At 35.1% G+C, this 18216-nt stretch overlaps 1 protein-coding gene across 8 annotated transcripts in view; it reads right to left on the bottom strand.

Annotated features, from left to right (window-relative positions):
- The window catches only part of EEA1 (early endosome antigen 1), a 119803-nt gene that overhangs the window by 73411 nt on the left and 28176 nt on the right, over nt 1–18216 (bottom strand). For 6 of the 8 annotated variants that reach the window (XR_009054574.1, XR_009054573.1, XR_009054575.1 and 3 more), the window contains exons 2-4: nt 16123–16215; nt 9169–9294; nt 4853–4977 (exon numbers count right to left, since the gene is read on the bottom strand). Coding sequence is in view for 5 of the 8 variants with exons in the window: in XM_057740564.1 (XP_057596547.1) it covers nt 4853–4977; nt 9169–9294; nt 16123–16215 (344 nt within the window). In the remaining 3 variants the exon portion in view is untranslated. The remainder of the gene's footprint in view (nt 1–4852; nt 4978–9168; nt 9295–16122; nt 16216–18216) is intronic. The other 2 variants (XM_057740566.1, XM_057740567.1) reach the window with 2 other exon arrangements.

Raw genomic sequence — 18216 nt, 5'->3', positions numbered from 1 at the left:
TTTCCTGTCAAAACCTCACATTCTGTTCCATTCACCTAATTCTTTGTCAGTCTGACAAAGAATGATAAACAGACCACTCAAGGTCCTAATGCAGGAGAGAGATTCCATGAAAAAACACATTTGGGATTATTCTCATGGATATGAGGAACATACCTTCCCCTGCTGGATTATAAACAGCAAAAAAAGAGATTCTCCTTTCTCCATACCACTGCAATGGCTGCCGTGGTAGAAGACACAATAACTGAACTGAGCTGATTGGGAATAATTGATTCTAGTACAAAGGGAGCAGAACAGAATCAGTTCTAATGATGCAGAATAGCAAGTCCACAGCAGCACAAGCAGATCAAAAAGTAAAAGATAATGGGACATACTGGTGGGAGAAATAATCACTAGGATGGGAGTAGGGGCAGAGAATAAAGGAGAGTCAGCTTCACCTGTGAAACATGGTTAATAATAGAAAAGGATGGAAACCGCCAAAAAAGAAAAATGTAAAAGATGGAGAAATGAGTAGCCATTCATACGTAAAGAATTAATTCATTATTCAACAGAACTTGTCTATGCCAGACTCTCAAGTTGTTCAGTTTAATGGAGGAAGTAAACATGTAAAGAAGTAAGAGTAATTGACCATCAGTTCTGTGACAGAAATAAAAACAGAGGCTTAAAGACAGTGATCACCTCTACTTAGATGCACTTCATGGAGATAAACTTTGAGGTGATGTCTAATCTCTGGATACAAAAGTGAAACTAGATAATAGATTCCTGTTTCTTTCATTGATTCTTAAAACTTGTCTTTTTATGACACTTTCATTAATTTTCATTTCTCTATTTTGTGTGTGTCCCCTTCCCTTCCTCTCTCCCATGTAACCCTATGGACTTAACCAATTTGTAGAAACCACAGGCCAACTTAGTCTTAATACGAGAAGAACACAAGAGAACATTAGTCTTACTATGTGTATGGAAAAGTGTGTATATGTTTTAAGTTTTCCCTACTCTTTATTAATTTTTCAACTCTATGTATAAACTAAAACAAAGATAGGAATTCATAACAATATACTTGAATGGCTCATATTAAATTGAATGAAATTGCAAGGAAGATAAAGGAAGATAATTCCAATTCAACTTCTAATTGGGGCTCAGTTACTCCAATTAATCTTCTAAAAAGTGCCACTTAACAAATTTTTTTCACATTAATTTCTCCATAAAACTTTATTATTGCTGTTAATGTAGGTGGTTACAAGTTGCATTTTTTTCTTTTCTTTTCCTTATTTTTTTTTCTTTTTCCAGATCTTTATTGGAGTATAATTGCTTTACGCTGTTGTGCCAGTTTCTGCTGTACAACAAAGTGAATCAGCTGTATGGGGATATATGTATAAAACAAATTACTGAAAGTAATTTGCCTAACAAAGAAAATCTTTTGAAATGCGTAACATGTCAAATCTAGGATATTTACAAAAGAAAATTAGGAAATATCTATCAAAATTTTAAAGGGAAACTTTATCCAAAAATTCCATTTCTAGAAATTTATCTTCCAGATAAACAAACATGTGCAAATAATATGTCTACAAGGACATATACCACAACATTTATAATTACTAAACACTGGAAATAGCCTAAATGCTTGTCAACAGGAGAATGATAAAATTCCATGCAGTCATTAAAAAGAATGAGATAGCTTTATCTGCATTGCTATGAAACAATCCATAAGATACACAGAGAAACAAAAGGTATAGGACAATGTAGAACTGCTCTTTTATGTAATTACATACATTTATATATTTCTTTATATATACAGATATAAGCATATGCGTATATATGCATAGACTATCTCTGGAAATATACACAAGAAACTGATGAAAATTAAGAGGCTGGGGGAAGGAGTGGCAAGGAGTCAATTTATACCATATAATTTTATGAACCATTTGAATTTTGTATTCTGTATATGCTACCCATACATATAATTTTAAAATCTGGACCCAAGGAAACTAATGCATGAGATTTCAAATATATGACTGATGTTGATGGAATTCTCAGTTTGTGAAATTGAGACAAACTGAGAGCTTTAAAATAAAAAAGTTTCAAGACCCATCTAAGTCATGTGGGCTTTTATCTAGAAGACATATCTTGCCCATGGTCACATGTTACCCAATACGTTATAGAGGGGCAGGATATAATTGTAAGAAATTGGAGAGGTACAGGAAGATGGGAAGAACACATACAGTAACAAACCTGGAAGAGTACACAGTGACTATTCCATAAACAATGAGAAAGTAGTGATAGTTAATATTCAGAATAACAGCAATCAAATTTCCATTTTAATAATACTAGTCTGGGGAGTTCCTTGGTGGCACAGTGGTTATGAATCCAGCTGCCAATGCAAGGGACACGGGTTCGAGCCCTGGTTTGGGAAGATCCCACAAGCCTCAGAGCAACTAAGCCCATGCGCTACAACTATGGAGCCTGTGCTCTAGAGCTCACGAGCCACAACTATTGAGTCTGTGTGCTGCAACTACTGAAGCCCAAGCGCCTAGAGCCAGGGCTCCACCAGAGAAGCCACCACAAAGAGAAGCCCGAGCACTGCAACAAAGAGTAGCCCCTACTCTCCACAACTAGAGAAAGCCCAGGCACAGCAATGAAGACCTAATGCAGCCAATAAATAAATAAATTTTTAAAAAAGAATACTAGTCTGGCAGCAATATGAGAGTTAAGTAGAGACGTGAAAGACAGAAGGCAGAGAGCCAACTACAAAGACTGAAAATATTTTTGAGTGAGAGATGATGATGCCTAAACTAAGCTGTAGCAGGGAACATGAAAAAGGTTCTAAGAGCTGTTAAGGAGATAATTAACTTTGTGACAGATCAAATAGGGGAGGGTAAGTGTGTAAAAAATGAGCATATCCAATTCTCTGGCTTTAGCAACTGGATGGAAAGACAATGTTGCCATTAATCAGAAGAAGTAACAGGTTTAGAAGGCAATATAATGAACCCTATTTTCAAATATCAACAGGGAGATGTTCCAAAGGAACATCTAAGAGAAGATAACTAGTAGGCAACTTGGGAGATAATTCTAGGTTGGAGATGTAGTTTAGGAGGAAGTCAAGGATATGGATATCACCCAAGTACATGATATACAGGAAGAGGAGTGCATTAAACAGATCAAGAAACAATTAACACAATGATGTGCTGTCTCAGAAGAGTAGCTGGAAAGACAACCAGAAGAATCAAATTTTGTAGAGATTGTAATAGTCTACAAAGATGGCTGCCATCAAGTTCTTCCCTTCCTAAATACAGAAGCCACTCCTCCACTGAAAGATAGAGTTTACTTCCTGGCCTCTTCAATCTGAGCTGGCTCTCAGATTCCTGAGCAGTCCTATGGCTATTACAACCAATAAAATACGGCGGAAGTGACACTCTGAAACTCTTGAATCCAGGCCTTAAGACAACTGGCAGCTCTGTTTCTTTTCTGCTGTAATGCTCTTCATTAGAACCCAACTGCTGCCCTGTAAGTCCAAGCAGCTGCATAGAGAGGCCCACGTGAAAGAGAACTGAGTCCCCTGATACACAGCCCCAGCTGACGGTCAGCATCCAGTATTATCTCCCAGCCATGAATGTGAGGTCATTTTGGACGTTCTGGCCTTCCCAGCACCCAAGTCTACATAACGTAAAGCAGAACCACCCAGTCAAATGAAAGAGTCATGAGAAGTAATACAGTGTTAATAGTTTTAAACCACTGGGTTTGAGGTGGACTGTTAATAGATAACCAAAACAGAGGTCAATTAAAATAAAAACTGAAAATAACCTAGGTTTTTTTTTTACTGTTGATCTTTGAAGAAGTAGTTTTAGGAGAGTTGTAGGGCAAAAACCAGGTTTTAGTGAGCTAAGCATTGCATGAAAAGTGAAGAACAAAGGTAGACTGTGAATGTTCTTATGTTGAAAGTTCATGTATTGGGCACTAATTCACAGCTGAAAAAGCAACTCTGTTTAACACTAAATACAAAATATTTATATGTAAGTATATATCTTATATCTATCTTCTAACAAATGACAAAAGAACAGTACCCAAAATTATTAACTCACACATAAAAATCCTAAAGAGCACTAATAGTCATGTATAAGGGAAGATTCACACTTGCCAAAAGCTCTGGTTTTCCCACATATTTTAGTAAATTAAAACAACCATATTTTATAGTTCTACATTATCTATCAACCATAAGGTGGTCATAATACTTTTTCTTAATGTGTTCTTCACGTTATAGCATAAAACATGAAAAAAAATTTAACAAGTAGAATAAAATCAAGCTTTCTTCCTTAGTGGAAATATAAGACAAGAGTTCTCACCAATAGACAAAAAAAAGCAAAGTAATACTATTGAACACTGTTCTAAGTAATTATATTTTAGTTTAATTTAATTCTTAAAATGGTCAGGCAAAATTATCAAGAAGCACAATGTGTTATGTGTGCTTGCTGTTATACTGGTGATGACAAAAAAAATTTTTTAATAATTATTAAATTTAATTCTTCGCTAAATTCATTATTTTAACAACTTGCTATAAAATCTTCTAAACAAAACATACCGTTCTTTATTAAGCAGAATATGCTAAGTATAATTTAACCTTTTAAAAAATTCACAATCTTCATTAAAAATATAAACCTCTGAACCAGATTGTAGATGCTGGTATAGATAGTTACTGTTCAACAATAGAATAGGTTATAACAATAAAAGATAAAGGCTGTGCTAAATGAAGATAGATTTAAATTAAATAATATAAAAACACTGCTCTTTTCAAGAGCTCAGTATTCATGATGAGACAATGGTATCACATGCATCATTACACTCGGAAACTGTTATACTGTACCGCTTCAGAGCCAGCGCTTCTCCTCCATGACCTGAATCATTACCAGCATTATGGACTGCCTCATAGTGTTTGAAGAGTTCATCAGCAGACCCAAGAGATTTCATACACTGGGGACATATGAAACCCTATAGAAAGAGGTAGAAAAAGGTTTCAAAATAGTATTTAGTACTGCAAAATAACCATTTGTCTGTTATGAAATATGGTCAAATGTATTATTCATACCAATAATGCCATTAAGTAAACTGTAATTTACAGTGTTAAGCACAAATTCTGGTATTGTGCAAAGGTACATCACTGCCTATCCTATCCGCAATTTACAAAATATTTTTTAAAACCCTTACAACCATCTTTTAGGTTGAATAAATTAATGGCTAGAGTATAGAATTCTAATCTGAGAAGTCAGTTCTAATCTAGAAGTCCCTTAATAAAACAATATCTGCTCGAATCTACTGCATAGGAACGATAACCAAAAAACTGAGAACATGAAGCACTCTGATCATTGAGAAAAAAGGTAACATAACTCATAATTACCACAGAGTATCTACAATGGTTGAGAAGTACTCTAATCAGTAAATTGCTTGCTAACCTAAGATTAACACTATAAAAGCTTAAAATTAATACACAGTCCCATAAAATATTAAAAACTTGTAAATAATCCCAGAATTATTATATGGTTATGGCATACAAGGTCCTGCAGGCGTAGTCCCCCAATGACCTATCCAGTCTGATCTCTGGACATCCCTTACTCTATACAACATGCTTCAATTATATTGAAGTACCTACATTTCCCTGAACACACCATGGTATCTCACATTTTTACACCTTTGCGTATATTGCTTTTTTCCTCCAGCGTTATCATCAGTTTGTCAAGTTTCTACATCCACTATAAAAGCTTCATTCTATGTTTCCCTAATGTCTAGTGTAGTATTTTGAACACACTATATACTTTCTACACTGTGTATTTACTTAATGAAATATGAATGAAACTGGTAGGGCAAAATTTGGCAAAAAAAAAGAAAGAAAGAAAGAAAGAAAACAAAAACAAAAACAGAAAAGCTTTAACAGCTTGCAGATTATAAAACCTTCCAAGGGATAGACTGAGCTAAGTAGTAAGTACTCTGGACACATAAAAACTAAAAATAAACAAGTAACTTCTGCTCCTTTGCTTGGTGCTATACAAATAACATACCCTCATATCATTTATGCACATTAAATGGAAGAATCAAGGCTCATGAATGTAACATTACCAGACAATGATATAACAGAAGTATTGATATATATAAAGAACTACAGGAACACAAGAGTAGTAGTATCCAAATCTGCCTGCGGAAAGTTAATGCTTTCCAAAGAATACAGACACACATACATATTATGTATATGTGTATATATACATATGTAGACATATATTTATATGAGACACTGGAATTAGGTACTGAACAGGAATTTACTTGTCAGAAATAAAGGCATTCTAAGCAAATGGAGGAGCATGAACAAAGGTGTGGGAAGAGGTATGAAACACAGTCATGCTGCATTTGGGAATCAGAGGTATGTTCTGATCACAAAGCCAGAGTGAAGGGCTGGGGCACTTCTGGTGAATGAATGCAGTGATCTCTTATGAAACTCCTAAAATAAGCAAAGACAACAGTACTGAGGATGTGCCTTTGGACATCACAATAATGCCATTAGGATCCAAAGATATGTGATTCTCAGCACTGTCTTCTAAATGAATGAATGAATGAATGCCCCCAGCCTCTGTGTTAATCTAGCTGGTGTTATGCTCTTTTTTTCAAAGCCATCTGTTATCTACCACCATATTTCATAATGGGTCTATATTAAGCTTTATTTGACATTCTTATAACTTCTGCCCAGTAACTGTTGTACCACACTAGTTAACATGCTTTTAGTGCAAGAGCACATAAACTATAATATTCAGCTTGTCATTTCTCTTTTGTGTCTCAGCTTCTGCTAGTAACTAGAAGGCAAATTACAGTGTTCCTCAGGGAATCCACATCCCAATTATGCTATTTAATCGTCACAACTTTGGCTATTGTCTTTCTTTTGACTACTGTCTTTACTTCCAGGTTTTGGCTTTACATACCTAAGGATGCCCTAAAGCTAATGATTACATTAAAATATGCCATACCTTCTTAAAGCTTCTAAATATTACCATGTTAATACTCCAGAAAGAACTGACTCATCCCTAAAGAGAAATTTTAGAAATTCAGTAATATATATTTAGAAATATTCTACCTAAGTGAATTTTCCATGTGATTAGAGCTTGCACATTTAAATAAAACTTCAATTTGGGGACATTTCTGATAAAAATAATTCTAAAATACACATATACACTTCCTCACCTACTTAAACAGATGATTATTAAACACTTGCTTAATGTCCCAGAAGCATAAATATTAATCACTGAATGGGTGTCTTCCACTCTAATTCTGGCAAGTCTCTTTAATTACTGTACCCACGTTTTATAGTTTTTCTTACACCCTGTTTTGTCTTTCAACAATCATTTCTAAAAACTATTCACATGCTATTTCTAGCAATGCTTGCCTGATATGGATGGAAGGATAGATTAAGGGGAAAAAAAGTTTATTAAAACCACATCACTCATTTAAAATAAAATAAGCTCAGAATGAATATCTGAGGGATGTCCTGTGAATAGAGTACACGACCTTTAGTTCACATACTTTGTGATACTATTTCTGGATACTGAGACTCCTCTATTTTTTCTAAACAATCTTCAAAGGAATTAAGGTTGCTAGATAGATAACTTACAAACAGTAAAACAGCAAACAATAAAACACTAAAATAGGCAGCTTAATTAAAATAACCTTAATCATTCCAAATATCTCACCAACTCTCCCCCTCCCTTTCTCATACACATGCGCACGCACGCACACATACACGCAGTTGACTTAAGATTAAAAGCATTAAATTCCTTACTCTTAGTCATCAGTTATCTGTAATCCTTCTCAGATCCACTGTAGCTAAGAACTTAGCTTAACTCAATACTTATGACACCCTACTGAACCAAGTGTCCTTTCAGTTAAAAGGAAACTTCTTATTTTAAGTGACAGGTAGGTAAGATAGTCACTTTTGATTTTGGCTAACCCAATAAAGAAAAGTTGACCCAAATGTTCTGGAAGAAAGACAACTGCTAAAATGCCAAGCAGAGTTCCAAGAATCTTTTATGCCTCTATCTTTGCTTGCACTACCTCCATAGTTTAACTAGTGCCCTTCTATATGCACCTGTTTCCCCACCACCCTAGAGAATGCCTGGTTTAACTGTTCCCCCACTCAAGTTCTTCTGCAGTTCCCCTCAAGTTGAATCAGACATTGCACTCTTTTTGCAAATATCTATCACAAAAATTTCCTGGCATATAGATCATATCTTATTTACCTCTTTATCTCCTCTACCTACCAAAATAGCTGGCACATAAGAGGTACTCTATCAATGTTAAATAAATGCAGGTTTGGTGAGATCATTTTCTTATACATCATTACCTCACAGGAAAATAGTACGTCTGATTTTTTTGTTTCACGGTTAAAAAAAAAAGTTTCATTCTTTTAAAAGATTTGTAAAAGAATTTTTTAAAAATCTATGTCTTTTTTTTGGAATATTGTAGTAATTTTCAAAGGAAGGAAATACATCAAGATCATCTGTTAAACTGTTTCGAGCCTAAAAATGGGCAACACTTCCCCTCACTGGCTCCCACTCCCAGCCTTAGATATGCACCAGCCTCACACACTACAGAGAAACATTTGGGTGACCCACGATTATTAACTGGTATGTATCATTCTGTCCCTTCCAACAGGTCTGGGGAATCAAAGACTGAAGCAGTGGTAGATACAGATTCTAATGCTATATATTTTCCCAAATAAAGACAGTAACAGTTCACATGCAAAGTCCTCTTTCTATGTAAAAGTAAAGCATCTTAATGTAAAGCATTTTAATACATTTATTAATAAAATATTAACTACAAAATAAAGATATAACTTACAAACACTGAAATAAAAAACATTCACTTTATATTTCAAATTTAATGGCAAAATTTATGCAAAAATATAAACTTAAACTTTTATATATGTTTATAGACTTACAAAAATACAGCTGCAAACAGTAAGGATAGCCAAACCAACTTCCCCAGAGCCTCCTTTCCATATTGAACCTTCTTAAAGCATGCATAATTAAAGCAATCCACAGTCCCTTGTAGCAGAAAAAGTTAAGCAACACCGAGGTAAGGAAAAACAAAGCTATTTTGAGCAACCCATAACCAAGCTGCTAAAACAAAATATTCAGGACCCACAGTAACACTGGAGTCATTAAGAAGTTCCTGTCCTCTTGTCTCATTTTCAGCGTGCACTTTCTGGTAATGCTCCGACAAATCAATAGCAGTTATACATCTTTTCATACATAATGGACAGATGAAACCCTGTGAAATAACAACTTTTAGGAGGATATACACAAAAAAACGTTACTTATGAAACAAAATAGAGACAATGAAAATAGACATAACAGGAAAATAATTAGTATATCTTTTTTTAGTATATGGAAGAGAAATTTTCAAGTAGTAACTGTATTAAAGGTGAAAGACCTATCCAAAGTAGGACTCTGAAATTAGTTTCCATCCTCACGCTATAAATTCCCATTGGTCAATTTTACTGTAGTAACCAGTTGCTTCAGTCAAACTATTATTCTTTCTGTTTATGATACTTTGTCCTTACTTATCTGAAAGCTAGTATTGGCAAACTAGCTTTTATTTTAGATCAAGAAATGACTGGCAGTTTTAACAAATACTTTTATGTAAGATAATGTGCTCAACAAAAAAGTTCTTATAATGAAAGCAATTTTTAGTCTTTACCATATTCCACTAGCCTAAGATCCTATTCTTGCCCACACTCATAATTTCCAGTAGGTGACCCTTCGTTCTAATTTGAGCCAAATAAAATCATTTTAAAACAATCTCCCAAATTCCCCATACCTAACAATATCTGTATATTAAAATGTGGGCTGTTACACTGATCTATGGTTTGGGGTTTTGTCAGATAGGAATAGTAAAAGGATAAGAGAATAAAGGAGCTGAGAGTATCAGGGAGAAAGTAAATTAAATGAAGACAGTGGTAAAGGACAATAGGTTACAAAGGTTGCAATGTCGTGAGTTTTGGTGTTAACAGACATGGGTTTGAGTCTCAATCAATACTGACTATATGATTTTTAAAAAATCACTTTACTTTGCTAAATGTCAGTTTCCTCACCTATAAAATAGGGCTAATATTAGCACCTATTCATCTAGAGCTATTGTACAGTGTATAAAATGCTTAGTATAGTGCCTGAGACATTATAAGTGCTCTACAAATATTAACTGTCATTAAATGTATAAAGTAAAGAAAATGAAGCCCAGAAAGGTTGACAAATGAGAAGCAAAAATAGAAATTAAAAATCTAAAATAATCAGCAAGGCCAAAGAAGTTAAGTAGTGAAACTAGAGAAAGTTTTTGAGAGGACAGGCAGCTAAAGTAAGGAACGCAAAGATACGATTTTAACATGTCCGGTAAAACTATTTTGCCCAATAAGAGGATGGACGGTACTGCCATGGGCTTGAGTAAGTAAGAAAAGTAAAAGATCTCTGGCACTGATAATATTAAGAACTGGGACGCTAAGATGTGCACTGAGTCACTAATGTCACTTAGGATCCCAGCAAAGAAGAGGAAGACTGCAAACAAGATTCCAAAGCGAGAGGCAAGACAAGGTAGCAGTTAAGAGCTAGTCTTGGGCTTGAATCCTGGCTTCACACCACTCTTAGTAGCTTATATGATCTTCAATTTCCTCATCTGTTAAATGAGGTAACAATAACACCTACTTCATAGTGGGGAGGGGGGTCTCATGAGAATTAAATGAGAGAATACATGCTAAGTCCTTATCACAGCATCTGATACAAAGAAAACATTCAATAAATGTTAGCTATCATTAATATCACTGTTCCTTTTGTTAACAACCCTTTTAAAGATGATTAGCCAGGGGATGAAAGTGAGGAACATGAATTCACTTATTTTTTTCTTTTTACTGATGACAGGGTTGTCTTCTAGGCAATCAAAGTTCCAACTACTAAAACCACAGAATAATAATTTTTTTAAAATGCACTGCTGTATTTTTTTTTACCATGGTATCTTTATGTTGCCTGCTGCAAGTTTCCATATATCATCATTCAGTCATTCATCCAAAAAGTATTTACTGAGTGTGACTACTATATCATTATGCTATGGTGATGAGAACACAAAGGTAAAATAAAGCAAAGACCCCATCCTCAATAAGCTTATAGGCTTCTTGAAAAAGCTGTAAAAGAAAATAATTACATTTCATACCCCACTAATCAGAAAATCCTATTAGAACTACCTTCAAAATATATTTAGAACCTCAGGACCTCCACTACTACCCTGGTCCAAGCCACCCTCACAGTGTACATGGACCACTGTAAAAGCCTTCGAACAGTCTCTCTGCCTCTACCTTTATCCCACTAAGAGTTTTATTTTCCACACAGCAGCTAGAGTGATCCTACAAAAATGTATTTAAATTTTATCCTTTCCCTGCTCCAAACTCTCCAAGACTTCCTATCTCACCAAGAGTAGAGTAAAACACTGAAGTCTGTACAAAACCCTGTAAGGTCCTACATGAGGTGGGCCTGATTACCTCACTAACCCAACCTCCCCAGTTCACTGTGCTGGAGCTACACTAGCCTCCTGGCTGCTTTTTCAATATTCAGGGCATGCTTCCACTTCAGAGACTTGTTCCACATTCCTGTAACAAGAAATTTCTGCCATGCTCCAGAAATCCACATGATTCTTCAGCTCATTCAATTCTTTCTGAGCTACCCCTTCCTCAGAGGCATCTTCCCTGACAATCCTATTTGAAACTGCAACCACCCAAAACACTTTCTATGCCCCCTTCCCTGCTTTATTTTTCTCAATAACACCATCTCCCGCTGTATGTTTCGGGTTTTGCCTGTTTCCACCCACTGGAATCTAAATTTCACCAGCATAAAGATTTTTTACTATTTCACTCAGTGCCATACCTCGAGCATCCAGAACAGTGTCCGGTGACAATAAATATTTGATAAATAAATGAATCTCAGACTAATAATCATTACCAAAAGGATAGGGAATACTTTTCCACAGAAGTACATGGAAGAAGCAACTATCCCACATGTAAGTTAAGGAAAGTTTACTGGAAAAAGTAATTATCTGTGATGAGACTTGAAGGATAATCAGATGCTAGCCAAGAGAAAAGAAAAAAGTCTAGGTAAGGTATAGAGATCAGCATATATAAAAGCTCAAAGATAAGAATAAACTTGGCACATCTTAAAATAAGTTCAGTATGCCTGGATCAAAGAACATAAAAAAATATAACCACACATATAAGGTCAATTGATTTCTCAAAAAGTGAATATTTAATTCAATGGGAAAAGATAACATTTTCAGCAAACGGTACTGCAACAAACATATGGAAAAATGTGGTTTCCAAATTCACATGGAAAAAATGAACCTCAACCACTATCTCATACAATACACAATAATTTAAAATAAATCACAGATTTAAATGTACATGCTAAACTGATTTTATTTTTTTAATCCTTCAGTCTTTTTTAAATCGAAGTATAGCTGATGTACAATATTATGTGTTACAGTTTACAATATAGTGATTCGTGACTTTTAAAGGTTATAATTCCATTTATAGTTATTATAAAATATTGGCTAATTCCCTGTGTTGTACAGTATATCTTTGTAACTTGATTTTTCTCTTTTTAATCAGAAGCAAGCATAGGAGAAAGTTTTGCAACGTTGGGGTAGGCAAAAAATTCTGTAGTACTCAAAAAGCAAAAACCATAAAAGAAAAGGCTGACAAATTGCACTTCACCAAAATTTAAAACTTCTTCTCTTTGCAAGACACCATTAACAAAATGAAAAACAAGCCACAGACTGAGAAAAAATATACACATCACATATTTCTGATTGTGGTATAAGGCCTAAAATTAAGGCCCAATACTATGTGTTGCCTTGACAACTGATGAAACTGGGAGGGCTTCAAATGGCCCAACTGCAAGTTCCCCTCCCCACTCTGCTCCCACAGATAAGGAGCTCTAGCCAAACAGCCCTCCTCTTCACAGACAGCAGGCATAGGGCCTGCTTATCCCTGAGCAGCAAGTTTCGGTTCCCTGCCAGCCCCTGGAATTATTCAAGCAAGCCAATCACATCTCCCATATGAACCAGGGGGCACCTTATCTTCCTGATACTATAATGCCTGCCTCTCACAAACCCTGGTTGTTCATTTTGTTCCCAAGTGCAATCCTCATGTGGCCCTGCATGGTACACAGTGTCCTCCTGCTCTGGGCTATGAGTATACGAGACTAATAAACTCCTGTTGATCTCATTTGATCTCATTTGTCTCATCTGTCTAATCACGTGTTTAGCTATTCCCATAAGCCTATGACAGGAATCCTCCCCTCACCAATCAGATGAATGGGGGCAATCAAAACATTGACAAAGGATAAAGAACTCTTATAATTTGTTAATATAAATATTCCAATTTTCAAAATGGTCAGATTTCCAGTTCCAGACAAAATGGAACAGATACACTTCTCTTTTCTTCCTACTAAGTACAGCTGAAATCCATAGGCATTATATATTAAAAAAATAAAAAGAAAACTCTGAAAGGTAAAAAGAAGAAGGCAGACAAGCTGAGGATCTCAGGAGCCAAGGACTGAGACAGTGGTGAGTACTCTGGGTCTTCTTTTCACCTCATATATTCTGGACTCGGTGCTAGAGAAGCCAGCAACCTGGAAACCTCAGTGGACACTTACCAAAAAAGCCCCAAGAAAAGTCTGCTCTCCCTAGCCAAATGACTAGGAAAATGGAGATCTGATTTGGTAATATGCTGGTCATTAGCAATTGTTTTCAGTGGGTACTAAGGATGGAAGCCAGATAAGAAACGGATAAAGGGTGAACAAAAATTTGCTTCTACAATGCGATATAGTAAATAGTCTGACCAACTGTCCTAATGAGAACAAATGATATAAAATATCACTTATTACATTATATACTATACATATATATTTGTTATAGACTGAATGTGTACCCTCAAAATTCATATGTTGAAATCTTAACCTCCAATGTGATGGGGCCTTTAGGATATGATTAAGTCATGAGGGTGGAGCCCTAATGACTGGGATTGGTACCTCTATATAATAAAGGAGACCCCAGAGAGCTCTCTTGCCCTTCTGCCATGTGAGGACAGCCATCTATAAACCAGAAAGCAAGCCCCACCAGACAGACACAGAATCTGCCAGATCCTTGATCTTGAACATTCCAGCCTCCAGAACTGTGAGAAATAAACGTTTGTTGCTTAAGCATCTCAGTGCTTTTGTTATAATAGCTTATATTGAGATACTATTATATATATTATATATATATATAAAAAATATGATATGAGCACTAAAGCAAGGTATTGCTTTATTTCTATTTTTTTTTAAATCCTAGAGACTATGATATTTCAAATTCCATTCAGATGGATGCTAAGGGCACAATGTTAAAACCTAGAATTTGTTCAAAGTGGGAAGCCAACCACAGGGTAAAAGGGAAAGAATGAGAGAAAAAGACAAACAGAGAGGTGGGGAGAGACATCAACTGAGACCTTAACAAGTCAATACCTTAGCACTGGGCATATGGAAAAAACAATACCACCTGAAAATTCATCATTACCAATAGCCCTCAATTAGATTAGCAGTTACAAATTTACACTAGTGAGTAATCTGAAAAATTTGAAGTACCAAACTAAAGAAGTCAGAGTTAGTGACACCTCTAGAGCAGTAATTGTATGCTGATGGGAATAATTTGTATCACAGGTAAAAACTAAAGTTGCATGAGGGAGAAAGAAACTGAGAATGTGAGAGAGAATGGAATCCAGAGCACAAGGGAAAGGACTGAAATCTGATCGGAAAAGAGACCTGTCTTCCATGTACTGAAGTAATAAAGAGAACAGAGGTACAAGTATAGTTTTAGTGACAAAATGAGAACATTCACCTAATGGTTCCTATTTTCTCAATGGTATAGAAGGTGACCAAGAGAAGGCAGGAATAAGGTAAGATACATGGAAGGTTTCAGGACAAAGAAGAGAGTACAACTATCACAGAGAGTAGAAAAGGGACCCGGATAAGAAAATATAGCAGGATTACCAGGCACTGCTCATTTTGGGGATTTTTTTGTCTGAATGAGGTCAACAATTACTACTAAATTCCTTTCCAGGGTTACAACCTAGCTCTTTGAGCTCATCATATTATGAAATACGGTTTGGAATATTCTCCTTAAAGGTATCTCCTTAAACTTGCTCTTAATAAAATTCAACTGATACTTTTCTTCTCACTCTCACAGTCTTGTTAGATCTTATTATGGTTAATATACATATACATGAAGACAGGTGGTCAAAAAGGGACAAAAGAGAGAAATGAATGGATAGACATATCCAGAAATATACACATAATAGACTCAACAACCAAGAGATGGGGAAGAGTAGGGAAAAGGGGATTGGGTAGGTGGTACAGCTGGGCCCAGAAAAGAGCAATTGACAAAAAATTGTCAGAGCAGAAATATGAGTGTGTCGATCTCCTAGGGGAAGTATTATGGGTGGTTTTTATGTTCTTCTCTTACCTTACCTCCTTTGTCTATAATGAGTACATATTATTTGTTAAAAATAATGATAGTAATAAAACAACTTCTAAAGCTGACTTATCAAAAAATACGAGTTATTTCTTTTTTATATTTACTTACTTTCTCCATTAATTTTTAATAAGCTATCAAACATAAAAGTTCTTACAAAGTCATAAATGAAGACAACAAATAATGTATGTATAAATTTTATAGTTCATCTAATTTTTCATTAGCTTAGTCATTCATGACAGTACAAACACATAAGTAGATACTAATTAACCAGTAATTCTTTACAAACAGATTTTTAAATATTCATTAAGTTGAGAAGACTTTAACATTAAAGATAAATTGTAAATATTACTTTCAGTATTAATATACACTTTCACAGTCTCACAACTAAGCACTATTATCTATCTACAAGTGAGACTCAAAAGTTGCATTCCAATTTGTAAGATTTATAAGATCTTTTCCTACAAAAGTTTAAATTACCAATTGTTATTCTAAATATTTGCTATTTTTCCTTAAACAATATTGAATCTTATTGCCAAATTATTATTTTCATACCTCTGAAGAACTTTCATTATTGACATCCACTGTGTTTACGGGAGCTGCTGATGAATCTAAATCAGAACCTTGAGAACCAACTCTCCCAGGAGTCTGAAACACAAGCAGAAAGGGGGGGGGGGGGGAATCAAAGTAAATATATTCATAAACTATTTAATAACCTAAATAGTAATCAGGGCTAGCCTTATACACAAAAGTAGATGTCCTCTCAGTAATGATAACAAACAGGACTAAAAGCTATCCTCTATTAAAGACTGAATGGACCTAATACTGTATTAAGATCTCTAACTGCATTCTCTCAGTTTCAGTCTTTTTAAATTAATAAAAAATTTTACCTTTGTATATAGTGCTTTATCATCTTTACCTCACTGTCACAGAATATCTTATTTAATCACGACACCTCTGAGAGAGGCAGGTAAGATGTTATAACTATAGACGAGAAAACAGATTCAAAGCATATAAGAGACTTCTCAAGATTGTATTGTTAACAAAAATCAGAAATAAGCAGAACTAAAATGCTGAGAGTCCAATTCCTCTTGCATTGCTCCCCACTACATTAACTGAACTACAATGATTTGACGGAAGCTAAAAAGATCAACACAGGCCACATTATCTAATCACTCATCCATCTACTACCCATGCCAACCATTACCAATCTGTCTCCAATACTTAATATTCCATCATCAAAAATACAGTTTGGAGGGTTAACGTTCTTTTTTTTTCCTTCTGCAACATTTATCATCTAACATTATTATTCATCATACTTAGGTATGACCTTAGAGGAACTGGAAATCTAGTAAAACACTGGGTAAAAGACAGGTTCAGAGCATAAGAACTGATTCAATAATCCTTATCAAAAACATTATGGTGCACACTACCATTATTACCACTTTATACAAGAGATAATAAAGGTGTAGAAATTGAGTTACTTGCCCAAAGTCACATGGCTAATAAGTGGAAGAAAGGATTTTAACTTGAGCAGTCTGGCTCTTAATCACTAACCCATACTGCTTGACTTCACAGAGATACACCTCAAGCACCCAAGATTGAGAACAATTCACTAAACATCTATCTCAAAACATGAACATCCTGTACATCACTTACATATTCAATGTAAATGCCAAATAAGGATAAACTGATACTACTTCAAAATTCATCTTAAAATAAGGATTATAAAAACTGCCCAGAAAAATGAAATAACGTATATACTATGATTATAATTATGCGTAAAAACTAATTATAAGGACTTCCCTGGTGGCGCAGTGGTTAAAAACCCACCTGTCAATGCAGGGGACACAGGTTTGATGCCTGGTCCAGAAAGATCCCTCACGCTGTGGAGCAACTAAGCCCAAGAGCCACAACTACTGAGCCCACACACTGCAACTACAGAAGCCTGCGTGCCTAGAGCCCGTACTCTGTGACAAGAGAAGCCACTGCAATGAGAAGCCCACACACTGCAATGAAGAGTAGCCCCCACTAGCTCACTAGCCCCCACTAGCAGCAACGAAGACCCAACACAGCCAAAATAAACTAATTACATAAGAAAAGAGATGCAAAGGAAATATCCCAAAATGCAAATAATGATTTCTTTAGCAAGACACAGTTATGGGTTTTTTGGTCTTTAGTTTTTCAGTTTTTGTTTTTGCTACTTTTTTTTCAGAATTTTAGATTCATAGTTAAATTACTTTTACATTGAAAAATTTTTGATATTAAAAATAAGCAGTTGTCCACATTCCTATCATATTTGGATGATCCACATTCCTATCATATTTTCCCAAAATACAACTCTCTAAAACTTTCTAAACTTATCCAGAATATGTCTTTACTGTGTTCATTTAACATTCACAAAATTCTCATATTTTAACTATTATATCAGCTACCCTTCTTCAAAAAACAAAATTCTTTCCCAAAATGATATACTTGAGACATAAATTTATAAATAAAATCCTGCTATCTGAATTTGATGATATACTCCTGCATCTGGCAAAAAAGTAAAGAGTAAAAAAGTTAAAGAGCCTTTTAATTATATACTTAATATAAAGAATTGTATAAGACTAGAAATTCATTTTTGACTCATCCACCTTTCAGACCTTC

The sequence above is a fragment of the Hippopotamus amphibius genome, chromosome 7 (genome assembly GCF_030028045.1).
Source record: "Hippopotamus amphibius kiboko isolate mHipAmp2 chromosome 7, mHipAmp2.hap2, whole genome shotgun sequence".
In the NCBI taxonomy this organism is placed as follows: Eukaryota; Metazoa; Chordata; class Mammalia; order Artiodactyla; family Hippopotamidae; genus Hippopotamus; species Hippopotamus amphibius.
Note: the sequence above shows the minus strand (reverse complement) of the source record. Positions and strands in the feature narration are given on the sequence as shown.